Below are 26,024 nucleotides of genomic sequence, written 5' to 3'. Positions count from 1 at the left end.
CCACATTTTTTGAATAAAATATGTGACTTCAGATACCATAAATAGTAGGAAGCAACGTTAGTGTGGAGCTCAGAGTGCTGACTGTTCAGTTTATTAATGTTTTCAAGCAGTTAGGCTTACCTGAGACTTTCTGTATAACTTCATTGACCTCTTTCATAAATACTTTCTGCACAAAAACCAAATGGTTCAAAAGGTCTGTTGTCAGATTGTGCTCAAAGGACCCAACCTGGGAGGAAAGGGAGAAGCCTTTTAACAGATGTTGATTCATGATGAAGGGCTTGAAGCAAACAATAGGGGGAAATGTAACATTTATTTTTGAGATGGAAGAATTTCTAAAACTAAAATACACACAACTCGAGATACAATATAGTTTGGAAGATTTATGTTGCAAAACCTGGATGTAAGGAGCCACATGGTAGAAGCAAAACTGTTTCAGACATCGTACAATTACATAAGCAATCATAAAAATATATTGTTATGTAAACTTTAAATATACAGGCATAATGTCTAAATGCTAATGCTTTTTAATTGGAAAAAAATCAGGCTAACTTGCTTTTAACACCTGATTCTATCAGTAATTTTAATGCATATTTTATCTAAACCACTGTGATGCTTTGATGATTAAGTTGCATATAAATCCTGTTAAAATAAAAATGATAAATAATATATATATATAGACTACATACCTCAGCTACACAGCGCAAATAATTTCCCTGGAGATAGTAACCTTGCTTAGTGGGCAGCTCATCTATACTCCATATTTGATCTGAATAGGTATCGTGTTCTTCCATTATGTATTTGCCTGACATAGTTACAGGAGGAAGATTAAGACTGGCTGAAGGAGGTATGGTAGACATATCAGTGGCAGAGACTTTGGAAGTGAACCGCAACCTGTGATTTGGCAGCTCAAATGTAAACATTGTTTGTGCACCTGTGAAAAGAAAAGAGTCAATTGACTAGTCTACATTAATGCACTGCAGTTATAGAAAGAGTCACCCACTTCCTACTTTCCATGTCAATGCTATCCCTTCCCCTTGATGAGGCTGGATTTCAACAGTTTTTATCTCATCTCATTCCTCAGACGGTATGGAAATTATGCAAGTGCAAGGGAGGTATGCCTACCAGCTGTCCCAAAACACAACCATTACCATATTGGCCCGAATATAAGCTGCATCTGAATATAAGCTGCACCTTTAAAATTCAAGGGGGGAAAAGACAATACCCAAATATAAGCCGCTTCCTTAAAATTCTGCAGGCACTCACACCCATTCCATTTTACTGTACGTCTGTTTCGGCAGTGATATCGCAAAAGACAATTTTTGTAAGGTCACAAATTAAAGCTGCACTTTTAACTTTTCACGGTCAGAATTTGGGGGAAAAGTGAGGCTTATATTCAGGCCCAACAGTACTTTTTAGGACCTATTCTATTCAATTAACAGCTATTCAACTCCATTAACAAGCTAAAAATAAACAACAGAAATCAATGAACAAAGTACACTGCATATGCAATAGTAAGATAATATATCATCTCTGTAAGACAGGTGGAGGTTCATATTTAAATATTTGAGAGTTAAACCCCCAAACCTTTTTGTTTCATGGCACTCAAACATCACTGAAGACCTAACTGTATATTGAACACAAAATATTACATATTGCTGTCTATTTTAAAATCCTTCCTGAGTGTGGCAATAGCAATTCAAGCAGCCACTAAAATATGAACTAATGACGCTTTGTTGTGATGCAGAACTCTTCTCTTTGCAAAAGCAAAACAGACAGCTGTTGCTTAATGATTTAGCTACTTTCCACACTCAAAATCAATGCATTTTTTTACACCTAGAGCATTCCCACATGTGCCAACCAACCTGGGAACATCCCCCAATATGAAGCAATGTTACCTGTCATTCCATGACTTCTCATTCTTCCCATCTTGTATTCTGCTTTCAAAGATGGCAGCAGTGCTGCTCCAATCGCAATTCCATCAATCATGGCACTGAATTTAAGAACTATGGGCTTCTTTTCCAAACCTTCTGGCAACTGTGGAAACTCATTGGTTTCTACAGGCGTCTGATTTACACTTGTGGGTGTTTTTTCTGCAGGCATTGGTGTTGCAATATCTTCTTTTGTAGGCTGGGCACTATTTATTTATTTTTTAAAAAAGAATACCAATTACTAGATATTAAAAACATTGTAACATATGAGCTTGAGCATGCAAATTCAGTTCACCCTAGCATCAAGCCTCCAAATAGACATATATCAACTGCGATACTCACACTACAGTTGGCTGTCTGATGAGGTCAGAGATTTGTTTCGAGAGCTGATGAGAGCTGCGTACCATCATGCTGTGCAGTGTAGCTGGATGCTGAGGAATGTTGATGCTAATAGCCCCTACTTTGAAGACTGCAGCATTGTTTGTTTTCAGCCCCCTTTGGGCACTATAAAGAGCCTGCGATTTGGCAATGCTACATTTCACCACAGTTCTAAGAAGAAGAAGAGACTTGTTTACATGTTTTAAAATACAAAGCAGCTCTAGTGAATCATCTTGCATCCTCAGTAAAATTTATCAGCAATTCACGCTGTAACCCTATCCTCACTTAATTAAGTAAAGGTAAAGGTACCCCTGCCCGTACGGGCCAGTCGTGTCCGATTCTGGGGTTGCGCGCCCATCTCGCTTAAGAGGCCGGGGGCCAGCGCTGTCCACAGACACTTCCGGGTCACGTGGCCAGCGTGACAAGCTGCATCTGGCGAGCCAGCGCAGCACACGGAAATGCCGTTTACCTTCCCGCTAGTAAGCGGTCCTTATATATCTACTTGCACCCGGGGGTGCTTTCGAACTGCTAGGTTGGCAGGCGCTGGGACCGAGCAACGGGAGCACACCCCGCCGCGGAGATTCGAACCGCCGACCTGACAATCGGCAAGTCCTAGGCACTGAGGTTTTACCCACAGCGCCACTTACCTAAGAGTAAACTCCACTGAACTAAATGGGGCTTACTTCAGGGTAGAGGTGTATATGATTGCATAGTTGCAGAGACTAATAGTCAAATTTCATATTACAAGGGAGATTCCCATTCCAGGAACCTAAACTGAAGCTGACAATTGTGGATAGAAACCAGCAAAGAACGACCACAAATTAAGCATGACTACTGTCAACTGATGCAGTCATTTGCTTTAATGACATGCATGGGCATATGCAGCAAAGTAATTCCAATCATTTAAAAAAAAAAACACCACACTTTGGGCAAAAAGACAACACAGACATACCACCATGCAAATCTCCCGGTAAAGGATTTTACTTTTACTGTTTAAGAAGATAACCTTTCCAATAGCTAATTTCAAACAGACAAATAGATTACCTAATAAGAACACTGAAATATAATTTTTCCCACTAAAATGCAAGCTTCAATGAAAACTTTGTGGCTATTTTGTTTCTGAAGTAAGCAGAAAAAGAGCAAATATAATATATTTTAAATAGAAAAAATAAAGAAAACTTGAAACACAGTTATTTCATCACAGTTGACTGACATGTATGAATGACAAATACTACTCGTACCATATCTGTACTTTAAATATCCTTTCCAATTTTCTTGGGGATCAAGAAGCCAAAATTTCATACTTTCAACCAAGACATAAGTATACAAAATGTTATCTATCAAAATAAGACTAAGTATTGGCTCCGGCAAGGAGAAATTTCCCCTATACTTGCCTTTCAAACACCTGCAGCCAAAACCTAATACTCTCACAAGTCTTGTGAACTGCAGTCATTATGTAGAAAAAATTGTGACACATTTCACTGAAATTTACTTTTGTGTATGTGGTTTAGAAATGCAGCCTTAATTGAAATACTTGATCTTAAATGGTCTTGTTGAGACCAATTGCTTAGAATAAAGGTGGTGAATCTCTTGCCTCTGGGTCTATTTAGATCCACCAGATCGCCTCATTTGACCCTGTGAGGCTGTTTTGGCCAAGCTGTGCCACCTGCTGTACACCTGACATTTTATATGATGCCATGTGAGGGGCAGGTAAAGGAAGAACTTGGACAAAAGAGGTTTTGTAGGCACCTACAAAGCTCTTGCCCCAGTGTTTGCCCAGTGACCAATTAGTCCTGTGCTTAGCACTTCCCAAGTGTCAGGCACAGGGCTTGCAAAGGCCATTACATCACTTTCCAAGCAACCAACCATTAGCTGTCAAGTGACTGGGAAGTACTGCACAAAGGGCTTTGCAAGCTTTCTCTGGAAAGAAAAAAACACATTCTGTTTTGAAAATGAATTTCTTTTCTTTCCAAAGGAAGCAGTATGTATTCAAAGTGCTGGAGAAATTTGAACATTTTTTCTTTTCATTCCAGAGAAGCAGTTATTGTGGAAACTGCTTTGAATACAAAATGCTTTCTCTGCAGATGGAAAATGCTCCAGTTTCAAAGGGCCTTTTGGAAGCCACCCCCTCTGTGCCAATTAGCTGACTGGTGGGCCTGAAACCACATCTTCAAAGGAAGTTGCTTTATCTATCAGCTGATCACCGATGACTGGTGACCTCCTTTGGACTTCGACAAGTGCCAATCAACTATCATCATTACTGATTTCTGCTGATCAACAGGTAAGTGGTCCCACTGACCTGTCAAATTTGGCCTATGAAGGGTGGGGTAAGGTAAGGCTCTAGCTTGCCAGCTGGATCCAGTTTGCCCACCCCAGTTTGCCCACTCTTTCCATCAGTGGCGGAGCATATGCCAGTGCTGCCCAGGGCGGGGCACGCTCCTGAGGGGGGCGGGGCACGGAGGGTGCCCTCCCAGGTGTGGGATAGCCGCTTGGGTGCAAGCGCTTGGAGTGGCGCACACGTCCTGCAACCAGGGGCGGAGCGAGCTGCCGATGGTGGACATTTGGCGCGCCGCCCACCCGTGACTGCAAAATGTTACCCCCCTCAGCGAAGACACCCAGGTTAGTCCGCCCCCACCACATACCCCTTCCTCTTCCCCTGCTTTCCATACACTGCTTTCATAAGCCAAATATCCAAAATCCATAAGCCAAAATATCTCACACAAAGCAGCTCTGAATCATTCTTTGTGTCAGTTATATTGTCCGAAAGAAGAATTCAATTTCACCTTGGTGATATCCATCAGTTCCTGAGGTAACCTGAACTTAATGCTTTTTCTTTATTTCTGTGCAACATCCAGAGTTTTCATGACAGGTTTTTAGAATAAAGTTTAGCTGCATGATCACAAGTTATTTGGTTTGTCAACTTCCTTGACTCATGTAGCAGAGACCTAAGCAGAAGAGGTAAATATCTAAGTCAGGCTTCCTCAACCTCGGCCCTCCAGATGTTTTTGGCCTACAGCTCCCATGATCCCTAGCTAGTAGGACCAGTGGTCAGGGATTGTGGGAATTGTAGTCTCAAAACATCTGGAGGGCCAAGGTTGAGGAAGCCTGATCTAAGTCCACAAAACCACAGTTTAGGCTTCTGCCACTTGAGGTGTGTTTGTGTATGTGTGAATTGCAAAATCTAGTACCTCCAAAGCACAGCACAACTGTGGGGATGAAACCCATCCCACCTATCTAGCTTCAATATCAAGAAAAGGGCTGCATCTTGTTATTCTTACTAGAGGGAGGCATTCACGTAAAAAGCAAAATTGTAGACTCTGGAAGCATGAAGTCTCTAACTCACATACTGAGTTGCCTTTACACTTTTATTTTTAAAAGTTGAGGTGAGCCCACCCACCCATTGTTGAACACATAAAGTCATTACTGTTAGCAGCTTGCATAACTTAGTGGAAAATCATAAGGTAAGATATAAAATCAATCTAATTTACCTGGGTTATCCTCATAGAACTATCTGACATATTACAGTCTATATTAGTGACTCTAGTTAAGTAGTTTGTGATTAGGGAAGAAAACCCTGTTTCAAAACTATTTTATGTTATTGAGTAAAAATAAAACACTTAACCCAGAGCTTTTCTAATATAGGCTGATCAATATACTATATCAATTCTGTTTCATGTTAATTACAATTAAGGTGCAGCTGGTTACATTAAACACAAAAAAACACATCTCGGCTACACTACACACAGTGTTAACTGCAAGCCATTTAAACATAATGTGACATACAGAAATTCTTGTTTGGCTGTGCTTGTTGGTGATGTAGGGAAATCCTCCAGTCTACGAGTGAAGATTGGAAGAAAGCAAAACAAAAACAAAGCAAAATAAAGAACAGTCATGCAGAAGAATTAGTCATATTTGTAACCCACAATAAGACCAATTGTCTGAAAATACTATTTTGTAAGCAATGGCGTTTTGCAAGCATGGGGGATCCAAGGAATGCTTAGCAAACCCATTCATTTCAGTGCAGATAACATTTCTGCCTGTTCCAAAAGGGTATGTGCAGAGCTGTTCCTGCCCCAGTTGGGAATAAGGAAGTCAACTCATGCAATAGCCTCTTGGTCCCATTGGAGCACACACTATACTATCAACAAAAGCAACAACTACACTTTGAACCAACTTTTAATTGCTTCTTGTGGAAAAACTTCAACTATCCTTCACGACAGGACAGACTTTGCTTGCATATATTAAAATCATATTTATCTACAAATTATTGGGACTAATACAGATTCTAAAAGTTTGTTGGTGATGAAAATGCTGCCAAAAAATAAAGAGTACTATTTCATATAGTACATAAAACAGAGGGAAATGGTTTGTAGCGTCTTGCTATTCTAGTTTAAGTGCTGAAGTGGATGACAATATCATGCAATTACAAGTGTGTGACTATTAGAAATGTGAATGTATTAGGAAAATCATTCAAGATGCTCATGCAGAAAAGGTGGGTAGATTTGTTTTAAACACCCAAGCGCAAATATAAAAGTGAAACAATAGGGCCACACTTAAAGGAAGTTCAGATTGTCTTATAAGATGCAGCTATAAAGAATTAAAAACTATAAAGCATTAAAAAAACCAAATTGCTGTTCTAAGAATTACTGTACACAGTGGATCTGTCAAGATAGAATGATATGAAAGGATATTGAAACTAAGTACAAAAATTTACATAAGTCATTTTTTCATATAAATATACATATATCATAGAATCATAGAACTGTAGGATTGGAAGGGACCCCAAGGGTCATCTAGTCCAACCCTCTGCAATGCTAGAATGTCATTTTCATCCAGTCACAAAAAACTGTAAAGAATTCAAATAGTTATAATAATGATAATAATAAAATGAACAGTGGTATAAAAGAAATGGGATTGGGGATAGTTTGAAACTGATAAAAACATTTTGGTCAAATATATGCCAGAAAATAGGTCAAAGGGTAAGATACTCAGGGAAATCCTTTTAGGTTTATTAAAGGTGGCTGGTTTGACACACTTCAATGATGATGCAAAATCTGCTGAAACAAAACAGTCTTGACTACGGAAAATATTCTGTCCATTTCCTACTACGAACTAGCCGCTCAGAAATACTGTGCAATGTTATAAATATTTAATTTTAGTCATCTCAGATTATTATACTTTTATGCAGTTATATCTAAATGCTTGAAGCCTGGCAGAAGAGAACACAAAGGCAATTCTTTCTCATCACTTTGTCAGTTTTAGCTAACTTACATATCACAGCTCCTTGTAATCCAGTCACATAAAAGCTTTAAAAGAGCAGGACGGGCTATAACGGAGGCATAACTGCTGTTTAGAGAATATGTATCACTTTTTAAATTGTACACTCACTGGATATTTGGTGTGATCCCTTCCAGAAGGACAATATTAACACCACCTATATGAGCAGTAGCACATGTCTCGGTCATCTTTTGATGCAGTACATCTTTAAACAGAAAAAACAACAACACAAATGTGTTTGATGTAGTACAAAAATATGTATTTCCTGCATGCATATTTGTGCTGGAAAGGCAATAGGCAAAGAATAACGAAGATGCTGTTAAATTTTAATTCTAGAACAGGGGTTGCCAACATAGGTAGGTGTGCATGTGCTCGCAGAGGTCTTTTCCTGTAGCCCACAGCGGTCCCTGTCCCCACTGAAATTTGGCTTGAAAGATGCATTCTGCTGTAACCAATAGGGCAGGCTGCTGTGTTTGGTTGCAGGGTGTGTGTGGTGCCCATAAGAATTTCTTCAGTCTGCAAATGTGCCCATGGGCCCCAAAAAGTTGGCAACTCCTGGGCTAGAAGATATTTATCGTTATCACTGTGGTAAAAGCTAAACCACCTGGAAATAATTTTACTGCCACAGTGGCATGCTATGAACATTTTAATTTAAATAAATATTTTACACTAATTTAATTCGATTTTTCTACTTACTTAAGTTTGGCTGGGAATTTTCTCTCTCCCTCTGTTACTGTGTATTTCAGTAGCAAAAACAGGATTATCAAAAATGATCTGATTATATCACACACGCTTAGCAAATATTATATATAAATTCGACAAAACAAGTATGTTTCTACAGATAATTCTTCTACCTTTCATTTTTTCTTTGAGTGTGAAACTGCCATGGATTCTCTTCAGTTCTGATTCCATTGTTAGCCCACCAATATCCGCTTCAAGATGTGTGCGATTTACCATGCCTATTCCAAAGACTATCAGGGTCACATGCTGAGGTTCAGATGTGACCAAACTGCGTTTCCTCTGTGTTCTACTTAAGCTGCTGTTATCCTGCTCATTTTCAAATGCAACCCTACACGCAGGTTCAGTAGGGCTCCGAACACCTACAAGAAAATGCATCAGATCAGGAAGTATTTAGGCAAAATTGACAAGGCCAGAACCTACAATTACTTTATTCATCAAAAGATTCACATGCTACACTTATGTATAAATGCTATCAGGGCAGTTACTGCAGTAATACAGTACTTTGCTAAATTCAATACAGATATTATACACTGTAGTAAGGACTCGTCTATTAAGCCTGTATAAGTGTGAACTAAGAATTATGCATGTTCCGTATCTTCAAAAACTCTTACCTGCTGGATAAAACGTTTCAGAAGATTTTTCTAAAATCCCTGTTGGATCAGATATAAGAGAATAAAAGTTCAACAGTTTATACATATTTTGCCAGCATTCTGCAGAAGGTTCACTCTGCTCTGACACTGTAATTGAATCAGAGTCGTCCATATGAATGGTCACATGATCAACAACATCCTTTGAACCTTTCCTGGATACTTTAGAAGTTCTTCTTTCTGATCTCCCCAGTGAATTTTTGTTTCGAGATTCTCTTTTATTGTTCTCATTGTTCGATCGCTTGTTTTTTGCATTGTTCACTCTGTTGACACCATTGAGACTCCCGCGAGAGCTGCGACTGAAGTCAGAGGAACGGAAATCTCTGTGTTTGCGGGTTTTGAAGGTGGGCGTTGGAGAAGCTGAACCAGCCGTGTATCTGCTGAGTTTGATGTCTGTCTGCGTAGCTTTGATGTCATCTATCATGGTACTGAACTGATGAATAAGACGAACCAGTGCCATATCTACATGCTGGCTTATAGACTGACATGAGATTGTAAAATTGCAATGGAAGGTGCTATAATGACGTTTGTTAAAGTCATGAAAAGCAAGGGCATTGGTGGAGTTTTGAGGTGTGCTCACTGACTTCTCCATTATAACAGCACTGATGCTAAAAGTTTCCAACATTAATGCTGGTTTGAATTCAAGGGGAGGAAGATTGACTGCTCCTTGCCTAAGAAAGAAATACAAAACATTTTTAAGATTCTGCAACAGCTAAATGTTAAAATCATTCTCCTTTTGAAGACTATCCCTTCGTATATTTTGTTTAAAATATTAGGGAAGAGCCATAGTTCAGTGGTAGAGCAAATGATTTGTATACAGAAGGTCCCAGCTTCAATCACTGGCATCTTAAGGAAGGCCTGAACCCTGGAAAGCAATTGTACATCAGTTTAGACAATACTGAGCTAAATAGACCAATAGTCTAATTCAGTACAGTTGTACCTTGGGTTGACGAATGCCTTGCGACTTGAATGTTTTGGCTCCTGAACACCGCAAACCCAGAAGTGAGTGTTCCTGTTTGCGAACGTTCTTTGGAACCTGAACGTCTGAAGCGACTTCTGCGGCTTCCGAACATTTTGGAAGTCGAACAGACTTCCGGAACAGATTCCGTTCGACTTCTGAGGTACAACTATATACGTATACAAGTATCTATGTGATTGCTGACACCCCCAAGGAACTCAATGCCACATACTAACTCAAAGTGCTAAGTTTTAAATTTTGCACTGTTTTGCTTGTAAGCTTCTGTTGATGGGCATTTTAGCCACCAAAGCAGCCTAATGTTTTAAACACATCTATTCCAAGGTTAAAATTTAAAAGCTGCAATTGTAACTTCAACTCTTAACTAGTTTTCAGTTCATAATTTCCTAGGATTAAATTATTTTTGACTTGTTAAGAAAAAAGAAAGCAGATAGAATAGAATGAAGTAATTAAGCAATATGTTCATGCTCTTTAATGCTGAATGGATTCGTGTAACTTGACTACTATACCTTCGGGCTCTTTTGCTTCTCCTCTCTTTTGCTGTATCTGAATCCACAATATCTGCCCTAAGGCAATCCAGAGTCCCTGAGAATGAAAGATGCTCTCCAAAGTACATCTTGTAGCACAGTGGCGCTGCATCCTGAGCCTGAATTCCTGTGTGGCTTAGAAGTGGTTTGAAAACAACCTATTAAAAATAGAATCAAGTTATTTCTTTAGAGCTATAAAAATTGCTCAACACCTGCAGAAAACATAGCTGCAATCTTAAAAGCACCTCTCATACTTTAAGCATTTCAAAACGACAGTATTGTTGGAATTATATAGAGTGTTCAAATCAGTGTGTAGTCCAAATCAGAAAGAAAAACATACATTTGTAAAAACCAGGCTCAAGACACAAGTGCTCTCTGTTACTCTCTTTCTTTTATGTGAATTCCCTCTCCATACCATTTGAGTATAATATGGCAAAAAAACCCTTCGTTTGAGCAGGAGACTGTGACAAACCCCTCCCTCCCTGAACCAGGGAATTCCACCAGGTGTTGGTCCAGGACAGGCAAGTTCAAGAACATGGCAGTAACCTTGATGAGAAAAGCGGCCCCAATAAAATGGGTGATTGCCCTGCCCATGAGGGTCCATGTTTTGAGTCAGGCTTGTGTAAGTGTCCATGAACAACATCCCCTGTATGATGTCTCTGTGCCACACAGCCACTCGCTCCAGGTTAGCCTGCCACGGGGGTATGAATAATGCCACCTTTCAAGGAAGGATTAAGGAGGGGTTAAAGAAGAAAGGGGGCTCACTACCTCGCTGCCATGCTGACATCAGAGAGAGCCTAGCACAAACAGTACCTGCCCTGCGCATCTGCCACTACTGCAGGAGACCCAGCATCCAGGCATGAGAACTGGCTATTGCTGTGGCATCAGTGGGATTTGTGCCAGCACAGTCACCCTCTCCCTCCTCCACCCTATTTTTGGATGAGGCCCCTGATGTTCAGTTTCTGTCCAGCTCCTCCTGAGGAAAATTCCTGATAGTTAGGGGCCATAATCTCTCTCTCTCTTTCCCCGTGCCCCTGTAATCTGCAAACCCTGTGAGATAACTCCGCTACACCCCAGGGGTCTATAGCTCACACAGTGGGAAGCACTGGTCTAGATCAATGCTGTCTATGTATGTGCACAGGTGCCCTCCATTCTCTGCTTAGGAGAGCTGCCAGACTTGCCTTAGTTCAGTGGCCTACTGCTCTCATGGCCCAATATCAGCAGTGTGTGATATGCCTTCAGTTATTCTGGGATGGGAAGATATAATTATTATAGATTTCAAAGGTTGTCAATTCATAATGAGATGCTGGTCAGACATCGTAAATTGATTCAGAGAAAGAATCTTTTATGGGTTAGGGAAAAAATGAAATACTGGAGCGGCTAAAGGTTACCATAATTGGACACTGGGGCAACTATTATAGCTCCTCCTTTGGTTTCTTGGATAAGGAGTTTATCCCCCAGTTTTAAAGGCAAAACACTCACCTGGGCATCTGCAAGTTGAACTGCAGGAAATCCCTGGTTACCTTCCTCGATTCCAGCAATGTCATCCTGACTCGTACTGTGCTGTGAATGTGTACCATCCAATGTGTTCTGATCACTGGACAATACTGTATTGAAGTCAGATGCTGACGGTATAGTCGGAAGATTTGGAGCTACCCCTACAAAATAGTTCCTGCATTAATTATCCAGCAGCATACGTAGTGCTAAAATATGTAAAACTGTATAGTTTACTGAGCAAGAGGAGAACTAAATTCAAGTCAGGAAAGAGGGACATTTTTATGATACAGCACCTGTTTCAGCTGGCATATCACCTACTCACAGAGGAAGAGGAACTGAAGTATGAAAATAACCACCCGCAAGGTGTATTCTAGCTGGTGAAAATCAGATTTAAAAACTGTATCCTTTAGTGCGTGGAGTCTGTGCCACCTTTGTTTAGAAGGACAGCATGATAAATGGCCTTAAGTCTCCGATCATTTGGCAAAGAAAAACATCTTGACACAAATATCAAATGACCTTAAGCTCTCTTTCCAACTCTACAATTCTAAGATTCTAGTAACTGCTTTGTCTTCACCCTTTTATTTTTGAGAAGGGTAATTAATGGCTGGCCTTCCTTCAGGAAATCAAATGCCTGAAGTTGCCATTCTGGTTTTTCACAACCCATGGCCTTGATAGCAACTTCATGTTCACAGGCGGCATATCTCTGAAAACCAGATGTTGGGGAGCAAACAATGGGGGACGCCCTACTTGTGGGTTTCTGGAAGTATCTAGTGATCTCTGCTGGGAATGTAATACTGGACAGGACAAATCAGTATTCAATCCAGCAGAACTCTTAGAATCATAGAATTGTAACGCTGGAAGAGACTCTGAGGGTCATCTTGTCCAACCTTCTGAAATGCAGGAATCTCAACTAAAGCATCTATGACAGAGGACCATCCAACCTCAGCTTAAAAACCTCAAATGAGAGTCCACAACCTTCCTGATGTTTAGTTGGAATCTCATTTATTGTAACTTGAAGCCGTTGGCTTGAGTCCCACCCTATGGAGCAGGAAAAAACAAGCTCGCTCCAACTTATGTTTCTACTTTGTCTGAATGTAGCAGCCCATGCCTGAAATTTATCAGATTCAGTTAGCAACCAAAGAAGAAGATTATTTCTAAACGAACAGTCAGCTCCTTAAGTATTTCATAAGAACTGCATACAATAGTCAATATTCAAGCAAACACTGAATTTCAGATTAGTACCTGTTGGCAGACTATTGTGTGCAGATTTGGTGACGGGAGACTCTTGAACCACACTTCCTCTGTTGCCCACAGCATTTGACATCCAGTTATAGAAACTCACAGAAGATGGTTCCGATAATAAAGGATGTTCAGATAACATTTCAGAGGGCATGGTGTTCACTAGGATATAAAATAACAACTGACCACTTCATGTACCATAATACGTGGGTTCTGTAGTTATACTTGTGATATCTTTTTCAACTTCTGACAGACAGAAAAATATTTCAAAGGACACAGAGAATGTCAACTTGAAAGCTCTCATTAAATAAAAATATCACAATTTGGGAATGAAGGGGAGGGAAGAAGACATTTGCCCATATCTCTCACTGAGCTAACTGTCCTTTCCTTCCTGTGCTTAAATGAACACATTTATCAGTATGTCACTGAACTGAAGGTATTGATATTTTATCCTCCTGCCTCTGAAAATTCTTCACTATTATTCTCTTCTGCTCTTTTACAGAGAAACACATTGGTGCTAATTAGTGTGCTTAAAACTAGCTGTATATTTTAACTATGTAAAAATCTGTGCACACATTTCTATTGTTGAACATCAGTAACCATCAACAGAGCATTAAAAATATGGTTGCAAAAATAAGACTTCTACTTGTTCATCAAACAATGCGCCAGTCATTAGAGTGAATTCTTCACTGAAGACCTTTCTTGGAAGGAAGACTTGTCTGAGGAACAGACTAGGAGGCAGCTAGCATTTCCTTATTAGTCTCAGTTACTACTGATAAAGTTAAAATGCTTTAGGTCTTTCCTTTTCTTAATATATCTTAGCAGTAGTGTTTGAGCTAGGTAATATAATGCTATTTCAATAGGAACTATGAAAGAAGAGGGAGGTGATACTGTATTTTGTCTAGTCCTTGCTGAGTCTTTCTCCAAAGGGCAAAGGGAACATTGGCCTTTACAGGAGTGTAAAGATGTCCTCAAGTGGAATGTGAGCTGAAGAAAGCAATGAGAAGACTTCAGAGGGCCAGGACACATCACCACCACTAGGTGATGTGCTACAAGTATGTCACAAAGCAAAGTCCCTGAGAACAGCAAACAACTATCAAACTACTGCAGGAGGAAAAGACCAAAAAAAAACCAACCCCTACAGAATCGTGTCCACTGGGGACAAATAATAAAGTAAAAGGTAAAGGACCCCCGGATGGTTAAGTCCAGTCAAAGGCGACTATGGGGGTGCGGCGTTCATCTTGTTTTTCAGGCCAAGGAAGCTGGCGTTTGTCCGCAGATAGCTTTCCTGCTCATGTGGCCAGCATGACTAAACTGCTTCTGGTGCAAAGGGACACTGTGACGAGTGGCAGAGAGCACAGAAAGGCTGTTTAGCTTCCCACCACAGGACTACCTATTTATCTACTTGCATTGGCATACTTTAGAACTGCTAGGTTGGCAGAAACTGGGACAGAGCAATGGGAGCTCACCCCATCGTGTGGATTCGAACCACCAACCTTCCGATCGGCAAGCCCAAGAGGCTCAGTGGTTTCGACCACAGCACCACCTGCTCCCTATAACTAATAATAATCAATAATAATAATACAGAATACTATCTCAACTATGCACAAACAGCAGACACAAAAATTTAGACACCTGAGGAGGAGAGAAGGAAGAGAAAGAGTGGAATTCACTGTCCGCTTTCAAGAAAAGACAAGAATGAGGCTTCAGAGAAAATGAGTGTGTCCTTTGAAACAACAATGTTCCTGCCTTCAAGCACTCGGGGTAGCGTACATCCCACCTGAGGACATCTTACACTTAAGAAGGAAATAACATCAACCTTAGTGTCTGGGCTATTGGAAGGCAACAAGTAGGGCAACATCAATTTTGTGAAATTAAGCTATCAATCAACGCTTTCACGGCTAGAACTGAACCATAATACAAGCATTCTGTACCTGCTCTTGTTAAAGAACTACTTTTAGGGGCTGCAGCACTTCTTTGAGGGGTCCCTTCCAAGAGATTGTGTAGGCTAGGAAAGCTTCCTGTCAAGTAGCTGAGTAGGCTCTCTTTTCTTGGACTTTCTTTGGTAAGCAGCCCAGAACGACCAGCATGTACTGGAGAGTCTGTAGCTGTATCTCCACTAGTGTAGCTCAGGGAGTGATATGGATGGATACCCTGAAATGTAAGCATAGGCATCGCAGTAAGTCCACCAATAGTCAGCTCCTGCACATGTTTCTTTATGTACAAGTCACACCAATTAGAACCAAAGGAAGCGTCAATTCCTGTAAATTACAGCCAAAGCATAGCTTGGATTGCAGCCCAAGACATAGCTAGACATCAGTAGGTCTGAATTCTCAGTAAACATTTGATGCCGGGGGAAGGCACTTCACAAAGTGGCTTGTTTTATATCCAATCTCCTCCTCGTTTTAAGAATAAAGCAGTTTTACCTTTATTTTAAGACCAGAATCACTATGTGTATGAGTCTTGGATAATTTCCTCATAATCTCAGCCCCTGTCACAGGCCCAGAAGAAACACCAGCGGGCGGGGGGCGGGCACCAGTTCCTTCCAGAAGCATTGTATGTTCACTGACAGTGGCTGAAACATCCAACAGTTGCACGGATTAATTATAGGAGAAATGTAGCCAAGGCTATTGGTTATTGAGGATGCTTATTACTAGGCTGCCCTGTAAGTGCTCATTTACATCTGGTACACAGAATTGCAGACATTTGATTTAAACCCAATTTGAGACCCTAAAGTGTGGGCCTGTTGACATTTCAAAGAGTATAATGCATTTCTGAAGACTGAGCAGTTCACATCCATTTTTTTCCTTGTCTCTTTGCCACAACTACAAAGTAGTTTTCCATTTGTATGCTCTTTTCACAATTGCCTTTGCATCAAGATCTTCTTTGTCAATTTATGGCAATCTAAGGGAAAAGCTTTATGTAGCAACATTATTAGAGTGTTCTTCATATTGTACTTAAGATACAGCAAAATTACTAAGAACCACAAATATCGATTTGTTGAGTCTTTTCTAATACACACGTTTTTCAATAGTTGTGTGGGAAGCAAAATTGTAATTCAATATAGTGACATAATGGTAACAAGACTAGTGTTCAGAACTGCAATATTTTCTTTCTTGTTGAGCTTCAGAAGGTGCTGCCAATACTAAGTATGTAGGTAAAGGTAAAGGTACCCCTGCCCGTACGGGCCAGTCTTGACAGACTCTAGGGTTGTGCGCCCATCTCACTTAAGAGGCCAGGGGCCAGCGCTGTCCGGAGACACTTCCGGGTCACGTGGCCAGCGTGACAAAGCTGCATCTGGCGAGCCAGCACAGCACACGGAAACGCCGTTTACCTTCCCGCCAGTAAGCGGTCCCTATTTATCTACTTGCACTTAGGGGTGCTTTCGAACTGCTAGGTTGGCAGGCGCTGGGACCGAGCAACGGGAGCGCACCCCGCCGCGGGGATTCGAACCGCCGACCTTTCGATCGGCAAGCCCTAGGCGCTGAGGCTTTTACCCACAGCGCCACCCGCGTCCCATAATACTAAGTATGTACTTGCTTCCAAAGTGTAATATTTGCTGCCAGCTTGCACACTCTAGCATAGTTGTCCATTTCTAAACGTTTTGATTAATCCCCCCCAGTTTTCCCTAACACAAGAGCCCTCTTCCAAGTGTTCCTTTCTCCATGCCATTAACAATGTGAATAGGAGACAGCAGAGACAAGCAAATTTACCCAACCGTCCACCTCCCTGTATAAACTGTAGAGCAACTGTCTGCAGCAGGGAACTGGCTCTTCTCATGTAGGTCCATCACGTTCTAGAACCCTGGATAACCAAGATTTTAAAATACTCGAGGATCCTACACAATTAAAATACGCTTCCAGCTGCAGTCACCCTCCAACTCATGTAAGGCAAAAGGAGCAGGGATGAAAGGGATGGGAAGAACATGCTTATCTCTATATGCAATGTTAATCGTGTGGAGAAAGGAATACCTGAAGAATAGAAAAAGTCTGCATAACCACTACTAATTAATTCCACATGGCACAGACAACACTTCTGTGTAGGTTGAAATCAAAATATGTTAAAACTGATAAATTTGCAAGAAGAAATGCAATAGCAGATATGTAACTGAACTGAACTGTCCATGCTAACCATGTTTTAAATTATTACACACTAAGATCTCCTTGATTCTTAATTGCCTGGGGGCCTGATTCAGGCCCCAAGCAAATTATTCTGGCTCTCCAAGATCACAAATTTTGGTAGCAAAAATGAAAAGTATTAAGTAGACAAAGTATGGGGGCTTACATCTTTTCACCCAGTCAGCATCCTGATGGGGATGCAAATTTTCAGTCTTCAAATCAATCATTTAATGAGTGGGCAGGGAATCATATGTTCTCCATCTCAACTGATCAGAGGAAGAGTCTGTGTGTCTGTGTATCTGCCTGAGTGCCTTCTGTCCTGTTTGCACATCCTGCGTGTGCACGTTGAGTGCAGCGTAGTCACACCTATTGCTGCCATGCAGCCCACAGAAGGCTGGCCAAAGGTGAATGTAGCCCAAAAGGTTAACTATTCCCGTATTAGAGGCTATAAGTTCAGCTTGTGAAGCAACTAAGTTGAGTACCTTATCTCATGGATAAGAAAGGAACATATATACTAGTCTTAACCATTCCATTCCATAGTGAAATATGCAACAGCACACAGAAGGAAAAGACAGAAGCAATTATTATTATTTATTCCCAAAGCAAAGTAGATTAACTTAAAGAAAACAAAACCCAATGTGTGCTTGTGCAACTGACAGTCATTAAATAAGAGGACATGTATGGAGTGGGAAAGAAGAAAGAAGAGAAAGAAAAGTTTGACACAGTACATTTACAGAAGCAAGTTAAGCTGAGAAAGTGTAGTTGAAATACAAAGATACCTGCATCAAACTCAAATTCTGCTCCATCAGCACTCGTGTCACTTTGAAGACCACCTCCATTGTCTAGGCCAAAGCCGTCCTCTTGCTCATGGTGTACAGTTGACTGGAGTTTCATTGGCTGAGCCGGCCTATGTAAACTCACCCCTTTGAAGGCTGGCGTTACCACAATGAATTTCATCCACTGTCTAGCAAGTGCAATGAGACCTTTCTTTAATGTCACCAGAGCAGGAAGGCCATCGCTCTAGAAGACAAACACATAGTACATTCTAAAAACAAATTCCAAAAAAGAGGAACTCCTTTTAGGCTGTAAAAGGGGGACCCAACCAGGGTATGAAAGGAGCCAATCCATACTTCTTTCAGACAACAGATCCTACCAGCTAGCCCAGAACAGCCCAGCTGGGATGGACCTTCAAGTTCTTGATTTTATTAAAAGGAAGCAAGGGGTGTTTTTCCCCTTTTATCTTACCATATTAACGTCTCTGTGCTATTTCAATAGAGCACTTCATGGCCAAAGCAATTCAGACACTTGAAAACATACAGGTTTGGCTAGGAAATTTAAGAAAATAATTTCCACATAAATACATTTGTAAACACATGGCAAATTAGCTTACCATAGTTGCATCTTCAATGATGGAATAGTTTGCTTGATGAAGATAGTGGTGCAGTATATTACACAGCAAACAAGAAGGATTTTCTTGTAGGTAACGGGCTAATTTAGTAAGTCTGTTGTACTTGCTTCTTAAAGGAAAGTGTATGCTTTTGTTCTGAACATATAAAAGAGGTTACATTTATTAAATTCACTGATTCAATACATCAGAATACATCAATACACAACACATTACAAATCTAGCACCAGCCCTGCACATATTGTGCATGTACCAAAACCTAGATACAGAATTATATTAGGATTTCCCTATTTAAAGGCATTACCATTTTAGCAACATTGTAATATTTCATTATTTTTGATTGATGTTAAAACAGAACTAACTTAGTTCTGTCTTAGAAGTTAAAACCTAACTTCTTATGCATTTCACATTATATGAAAACTACAGAAAACAAATAAACCTAACAACATGTTTTATGAATCCACAATTTTTGTCGAGCACAAATCCCTAGCTTTCAATCTCTTCAGTTGCATGTCTAGTATTCATCTTCTACCACAGCCACATCAATACATGACAAAGTACTAAGTACTCAAGTACTGCAATTAGTAATGAAAATCATTATGCAATCAGAAGAAATTAAACTACAAGTCACCTGAGCACCAAAAAACATTCATTCTGATTCTGCAAGGATCACATTAATAACAATTTGAGATGCATGGAAAATGTAATGATATATCGAGTAATGTTTTGGCCTGGTTTCATATGATATCCTACTAATGAAATATTAGGGCTAGATATAACTACTGTAAGGCAAATAACTAGTTCAAAGCCACATGCAGAAGGACAGTAGAAGTGTTAATATCAGGCCAGAAAAAAGCATTCAGCACTGTTCCAGTACTTTCCAAGGTTCAGGTATTTGAATGTATAAGTAGAATTGTTTTTAAAAGGCAAAGATGCCAATATCAATATCCATTTCCAGAGTGGCATTATAATATTCACATTTGCATTCTGTTTGTCCTCCAAGATAGTACACATGAGGTTATTCTATGTATTCCAAAGGAACAGGCTAGGAAAACTATACTGAGCTAAGAAGTGTTTGCAACTATGAACCCAGAAGGGCGTGCCAACACAGGCCCTGAAAATTAAACTACTTTTAAAGGAGGTAGTGACACACTTAATTGTTTATCTATTCATCAACAACACACCCACCTCTAAGGCTTCGGTCATTATACAGCCCATGACAGCACAAACTCGTAGTGTTCCTTCTGTTTCTAATTTGTTTAAGGAGGACTTCACTTGATCAATAGGAAGAAGCCAAGCACCAACAGCAGGAGTTGCTGTGCTTAGAAGGTTCAGCTGCCTGTTGGGGGAAAAAATCAGATATAAAAGGATAATTTCACCTTCCTTAGTAGCAACTCTGGTGATTGAATATGGAATTTCCATTTAAATATTCTTTAACTGTACACTTGAAAGGTTTAATTATTTTTCCATAAACACCAACAACCCTGGTAGCGTTGAAACCCAGCTTTCATCTGTACCTATTAGGAACCCAATCCAAAGCCAGCTCATACAAAGCATGTGAAGTTCCAAAAGTTTATTATAGACTTAGCAATGCAGATCAAGGAGACAATGCTAGCGAGCAATGCCAAATTTGGATAATTATGAGGTAATCGTTAAGTAGACCTTTGTTATGACAACAACTACCTACTGCAACAGTTAAAGTGAAAGCTCCTCAACTCAGGAAACTCAGGCGAGGAGCTTGATCTGGATCAAGACCCTACCATGGACAAAGTAACTCTTTGTCTCCTGCTAGGATCCTGATCTAGAATGCCTGCAATTTGCATAGGAAGAAAGGTTTAACTGGGAGTTGGGGAGTTCCCCCACCCAATACAAATTACAGACATTGAGGGCAGACTCTTCTGGACTGAGAGAACATCAGGGCCCCCATTTGTGTATGTGGCGGGGGGGAACACTGTACTTCAAGGCAAAGATACATAGCTAACATACCATGTGGTTTGGCCTGAAATACTATAGTACGCAGCCTAAATACTCTAAAGCGGAAACCACCGTACCTTGAAAATATATGGGCAGGTGAACGCACATTTGTAGGAGCAGCAAAACTGAACCAAATTTCTTTGATTGTCAATTTCATGCTACAAGAATCAGGCGGAGGAGGCCTTAGAGGGTGGTCTTTTTTCAGATCATCTGATTCAACCCCTTCATCCTATATAAAAAAGATAAAGGGAAGAGAGAAGAAAGAAAGGTGTAAGATAAATTTGCTTTTCAGAATGGAAGAAATGCTTCCAGTTCTTTAAAATATTCTGAAAGTGCTTGTGGATTGCATGCTTTCCCAGTGGGATGCATCCAAAGTGAGCAATGACAGGAAAATCAGATCCATTTCGCAAATAAGAAAATGTGTTGCTACTGAACAAGAACATGCCTTGTACTGTTAAAACGTAAAGGGGTCAAACCATCGCAAGAGGTTATTTATTTATGATTGTTACTTTATATATATATACATAAAGAAAAAAGAAAACATGTCTCACCTGCTCATCTGAAATGGAATTTGGATGAGTGTCTGATGCAGCACTTAACTGATCACAGGGGAGATTTTCATCAGAGACATCAGTATTGTAACCACTACCAGTTGGAGAATCAGAAGAATTGTTGGATGCAAGCAATCCACCCCTTTCTGCAGCTGAAGATTTACCCATGTTCCCAAATGTACTATATAAAACAGCACCAGACTGTCTGCCACCTAGAAGTATAAGAAAGAGGGAAATGTTGGTTTGCTCAATTTATTATGTTAGGGCACAAAAGAAATGGTCCAATATGTTGCTTTACCTTTTATTGTCAAATTTTCGATTCCACACTCAAACATTATCCAGCCCCATTTCTCTTGGCTGGGACCTATCCGTGTTACATCTGGAACTGCCTGATGATCCGTTTCATCTACAAATGAAAAGTCGTCCAACTCTTCCAATGTGAAAAGGACTTTTGATTTTTCAAAAGGAATCGCTGTTATGGCACAGGTCCCAATATCTGCAGGGAGGAAAATATTGTTGATATCAGTATAGCTGTCCAGTAAAATGTTATTTATTTCATTTGTGGGAATGTAGATACAGTTCAAGACAGAAGACTAGAGCAGTGCACATTTTAAGCCATTGTGCTATGGTTATATGTTATTCCAACAGTGCAAATTTGCTGCAATGAGTAAATTTTAACAAGAAATAGGTAATGCAGTTCTGATGTTTTGTAGCGGAAACTCTTTGAAACTAGGATTACAAGCAAGTTTACCTGCTGTATCAAGGCCCCTGAGCTGCCCATGAATACGGTGAATATTAAGCTTTGCTGCAATTTCTTTTCCTTTCTCTGCTCCAGCATTTGATCGCAGAGAACCGGAAGACTGAGGCTGCATTTTATTGGTATGGACATACTTGTCAAAAGTTACAGAGCTTCTCCTCGTTTCGGTACTGTTTGGATTTTCTTCAACAACACCCCTTTTAAATGAAAAGGAAATATTTGAGTCGTTTCTTAAACTTCATTTGTACCATCAGCAAACATATTTACAATTCAAGTGCTTTTGTTGCCTAAATAAATGCTAATAGCAAACAACAATAACTGGTCAAGGCAATCAGGCGAAAGTCATAGTTCTCACAGTCACTACTGCAAGATACACATCACAAGTCTGCCCTATGTCATCTAATATGAAATGCCTATCATACATAGGACAAGATGGTTAAACTGGTTTTGACATATCATAAGGTTTCGCCCAGAAATCTACACTGCACTCGTTTTGAGAAAATCTGGAATGATTTGAACCCATTCCTTTCTTTTTCCATCACAGTTTGAGACTTAATTTCTAATTTAGGAAGAAGTCGCTATCAAGAAATTGCTTGACGGGAAGTTTATTAAGATCTGCTATGTGACTACACACAGACCCTATGAATTATCAAAGGTACTCCCTTACCTGTTCATACGAACCTGTGTAGCAATCCTATCAAAACACAAAGCCACTAAAGAAACATGGGTAACATTTTTGCTTGCAGCTGTGCCTGACGATTCTTCCACTGACGCTTGCAGTAAACACAAGTTTACCTACAAAAAGCGATCCGAAAGAATAATGAAAACCTTTGCCGTGTTCTTTAAGGATATAAAACAAGGCTTACTTTTCATCCCACTGAATCCAGAAAAATCAACAACCTAAATATCACTTCACCCAAATGCTGCTAAAATAACAATGTTAACTGAACAGCCAAACTATCTTGTCTGAAGTGGGATCAAGAAAAATGGAGTGTCTTCTCCCCATGCAGCTCTCCATTTTATGCCTTGGTGCCCTACTCCATGCTGCTGGCACAATAAGATATAACATTAAGCTAATGCATAAAATTACCAGTCTTGCAAGTTTACTTGGTCATATTGCTTGTTACCTTGGGCAGTGAAACATTGGCTTGAAGACCTTTAATGGTCACATTATCTTGCTTGAGAGAAAGATTTGTCTGTGTTTTGACTTGTGTTGTTCCCGCAGCAGGGGTTTCTATTTTTGTTCCTCTGATATCCTGCTTGGAGGACAGCTGGGGAGAAAGTGATGCCAGTTAGTGCTCCGTTTAGCCCGTTTAAGCTAGCCGAAGTAAAAATGGCACATAATTCAGAGAGTTCAGAAAGATCTTTTAGGGCAGGAACTAAAGCAAAATAACTTAATCAAAGGCTGTGATGTCTCTCCCCGTTCTTAAGCAGACCACTACTACTTACAAAAGAGAGACAGAAGCAAACATCACCATGGCTATTTCCTTTCCAACCCCACCTTCTGTGAATAAACCTTGTGCATTTAGTAAAGATACTATGGCATAATAAACATACATTTTCTGAGAAGGTTGTTTTTCTGTTCTGTACAGCTTCTCTGAGGACCTTACAATGTAAATCATCCACAATGGCTGCAGGGTGATACGTGCAAGCGCAGTGAACCATTGCCTCTATATACCTGTAGGAAAATTAGTTCAAAACAATCTCATTCACAAGAAATAAAATCAAGACACGAACCATACATAGGTTACAAACATTTATTAGCTTATCTTCTAAAGAAAAATATGGGGGCGGGGTGGGGGTGGGGACGATGGGAAAGGGAGAAACTGAAGCAAGTTGAGTCTAAACCTTTTCTCTAAAACCATTTGCCAGTTCTGAACCTAGACATTTGATTCTGGCAACTGATCAAATTTTCACAGATATTAGGTTCTCCTACAAACACCAAGCAGGAGTCTTGTGCTTCCTCAATACATGGGAAGCCCTCCAATCAATCCTTGCAAAGAGACAATAGTGATCTGCTTTTGTGGGTCCCTTTCCTTAACTAAGTTTCACCTTTGGCAGCCGTATGCTTCTCCCAACCTTTTATGGTCTGGCAGAACATGGGATAATGGAGTAGGGTCTCTGTCAGGACCAGAACAAGTCAGTGTGTTGCATCACTGGAGCGTGGCACAACATGAACACTTAAGGCTTGGCATGTGCTACAAATTATCTTCCTATATTCTTAAAAACGTAATGTGTTGTCACGTGCTGCAGTTCACTTTGCTTGCCAACAGCCAGTCACATCAACATGAGGAAGGGCCGGTAGGCCCAAGCAAGCTGTTTAACAGAGAGAGGCCCTTCACCCAGCAGTTTAGCAAACTATTGTGCAAAGTGCTTCCCTATTCCTTCAAAAGGGTGTGGGGCAATAGGGGAGGGGCTCGGGTCAAGCTGGAGAGGGATAGGCAAGGGGGTGGATAAGGTATAAAGGGAGGAGGTAGGTAAGGTGTGGGGGAAGGGCAATGGGGTAGGAAGGGTTGGTGAGCAGAGCAAGCAGAGGTGGCAGCCTCTCATTAATACTGGTGTTTTGCAACCACAGTATTTCGACCATGCAAGAGGGAGAGATATCTCTAGTTCCAGTGAGACAGATAAGAAAGGACATTGAAGTGATCCTTATTTGGCTGCAACTCATTTCTTAAAATATGTCAGGCTAGCTTCCTGTGATGAGGCGATAGCCTGGGTGATGGGCCATTAAGGGAAACAAAGGAGAGAGGCTTTGTGTGAGATGGCAAATGGGTGACCGCTCCCCCAGCTCATAGTTAGAAGTTGAACCCAGAGTTGGGAGTTGAGAGTGCAGAGAGGTGGCTTAGAGTAAAGCAGCAAACTGTTTGAATCCAAGGCTGTGGCTATTGGAGAAACAAGACCCTTTTGGGGTGTTGATGCTGTGAACTGCTCTATTATAGGCTCAGGTTGTATATATGTATAAATAAATCATATATCCTAAAAACATCATAGTTGCCGCCGTGCCTCATTTCCAAAAGGAAACGTGAACCCTGGGTAAGCACCTGGAACCTCACACCACTCAGAGATTGGGCTGACATATAGCAATACTTTACCATTTCAACATGGAGGTTGGTTATCCTTGACCATTTGAAGCACCAAAACAACACCATGACTTGTGCTGCTGCAACAAGCCCATGTATGTGATCCCATCAGCTGTTTGTTATAAGTGCAGACTGTTAGGTTCATTCTTCTCCCCAAAATGTGAAATACCTGTCTAAAGCTTCTGCTACAAGAGGAGTGAGAACTACATCCACAGTTCCTTTTATTTCCACAATAGCTGTTGTTCGTGTCTGGGAAACTGGGTGATCGAGCGTCCATTCCTCCGTTATTGTTTCATCATCTGTATTATCAAGGATTTTCTTATCCAAGGGAGTATATGGGTTACTAAACAAACAAAAGTACAAATTATTAGTTTTTAAAGAAAATATGCAGCTGCTTTCTATTGTTACTTGACACAGCAGAATTTATTAGAAGCATTTATTTGGCTAACCCTCTTTTCAAGATACAACTATCTTGCAGTGCTAAGAGCACAAGGTGAGAGAGTTTAATAAGCTGTCTAATTTGAAGAATGGCAGGTGTTCACACAAGGCCAATTCAATCACAAAGATAAGAACCCCAGTAAGATTGCAGCATTGCCACGTTTATTTGTTGGGTGTTTTCTCAAATGACTAGTTTAACCTAGCCTCAAAAACATATTTTTGGTTCATAATTCAGTGATTCGTAAATAAGGATGTAGCTCATGCTGTCAGTTCAGGACATTAAAGGCATAATTGCTTTAGCCAATTAGCAAGTGCCTTCAGTCACAATGTAAATCAGAGATTACTAGTACCCACAGGGCACATATACTTCTTTTGTCTCCTTCAGTATTTCCTAGAAGACTCAGCCCAATATGACTAATGAAATGTACTACAAAGCATTACACGGACATTCAAAGAGGAAAAGATGCTAGGGGAAAAATGTGGGTTATCTA

General features: G+C 40.4%; 1 protein-coding gene across 15 annotated transcripts in view; it reads right to left on the bottom strand.

Annotated features, from left to right (window-relative positions):
* The window catches only part of BLTP1 (bridge-like lipid transfer protein family member 1), a 105,716-nt gene that overhangs the window by 36,019 nt on the left and 43,673 nt on the right, over positions 1–26,024 (bottom strand). For 14 of the 15 annotated variants that reach the window (XM_028744747.2, XM_028744736.2, XM_028744744.2 and 11 more), the window contains 24 exons: positions 25,265–25,438; positions 23,573–23,693; positions 23,143–23,286; positions 22,683–22,810; positions 22,010–22,212; positions 21,557–21,754; positions 21,259–21,470; positions 20,785–20,936; positions 19,922–20,072; positions 18,719–18,871; positions 18,108–18,348; positions 15,637–15,785; positions 15,145–15,364; positions 13,214–13,372; positions 11,957–12,132; positions 10,457–10,632; positions 8,936–9,642; positions 8,438–8,683; positions 7,695–7,788; positions 6,090–6,140; positions 2,271–2,477; positions 1,896–2,134; positions 687–931; positions 121–226 (listed from right to left, as the gene is read on the bottom strand). In XM_028744747.2, the coding sequence (XP_028600580.2) occupies positions 121–226; positions 687–931; positions 1,896–2,134; positions 2,271–2,477; positions 6,090–6,140; positions 7,695–7,788; positions 8,438–8,683; positions 8,936–9,642; positions 10,457–10,632; positions 11,957–12,132; positions 13,214–13,372; positions 15,145–15,364; positions 15,637–15,785; positions 18,108–18,348; positions 18,719–18,871; positions 19,922–20,072; positions 20,785–20,936; positions 21,259–21,470; positions 21,557–21,754; positions 22,010–22,212; positions 22,683–22,810; positions 23,143–23,286; positions 23,573–23,693; positions 25,265–25,438 (4,652 nt within the window). The remainder of the gene's footprint in view (positions 1–120; positions 227–686; positions 932–1,895; positions 2,135–2,270; positions 2,478–6,089; positions 6,141–7,694; positions 7,789–8,437; positions 8,684–8,935; positions 9,643–10,456; positions 10,633–11,956; positions 12,133–13,213; positions 13,373–15,144; positions 15,365–15,636; positions 15,786–18,107; positions 18,349–18,718; positions 18,872–19,921; positions 20,073–20,784; positions 20,937–21,258; positions 21,471–21,556; positions 21,755–22,009; positions 22,213–22,682; positions 22,811–23,142; positions 23,287–23,572; positions 23,694–25,264; positions 25,439–26,024) is intronic. The other variant, XM_028744737.2, reaches the window with a different exon arrangement.

Source organism: Podarcis muralis, chromosome 9, assembly GCF_964188315.1.
Source record: "Podarcis muralis chromosome 9, rPodMur119.hap1.1, whole genome shotgun sequence".
NCBI classification, from domain to species: domain Eukaryota; kingdom Metazoa; phylum Chordata; class Lepidosauria; order Squamata; family Lacertidae; genus Podarcis; species Podarcis muralis.
The sequence above is the reverse complement of the archived record's forward strand: the minus strand, read 5'-3'. Positions and strand labels throughout refer to the sequence as shown.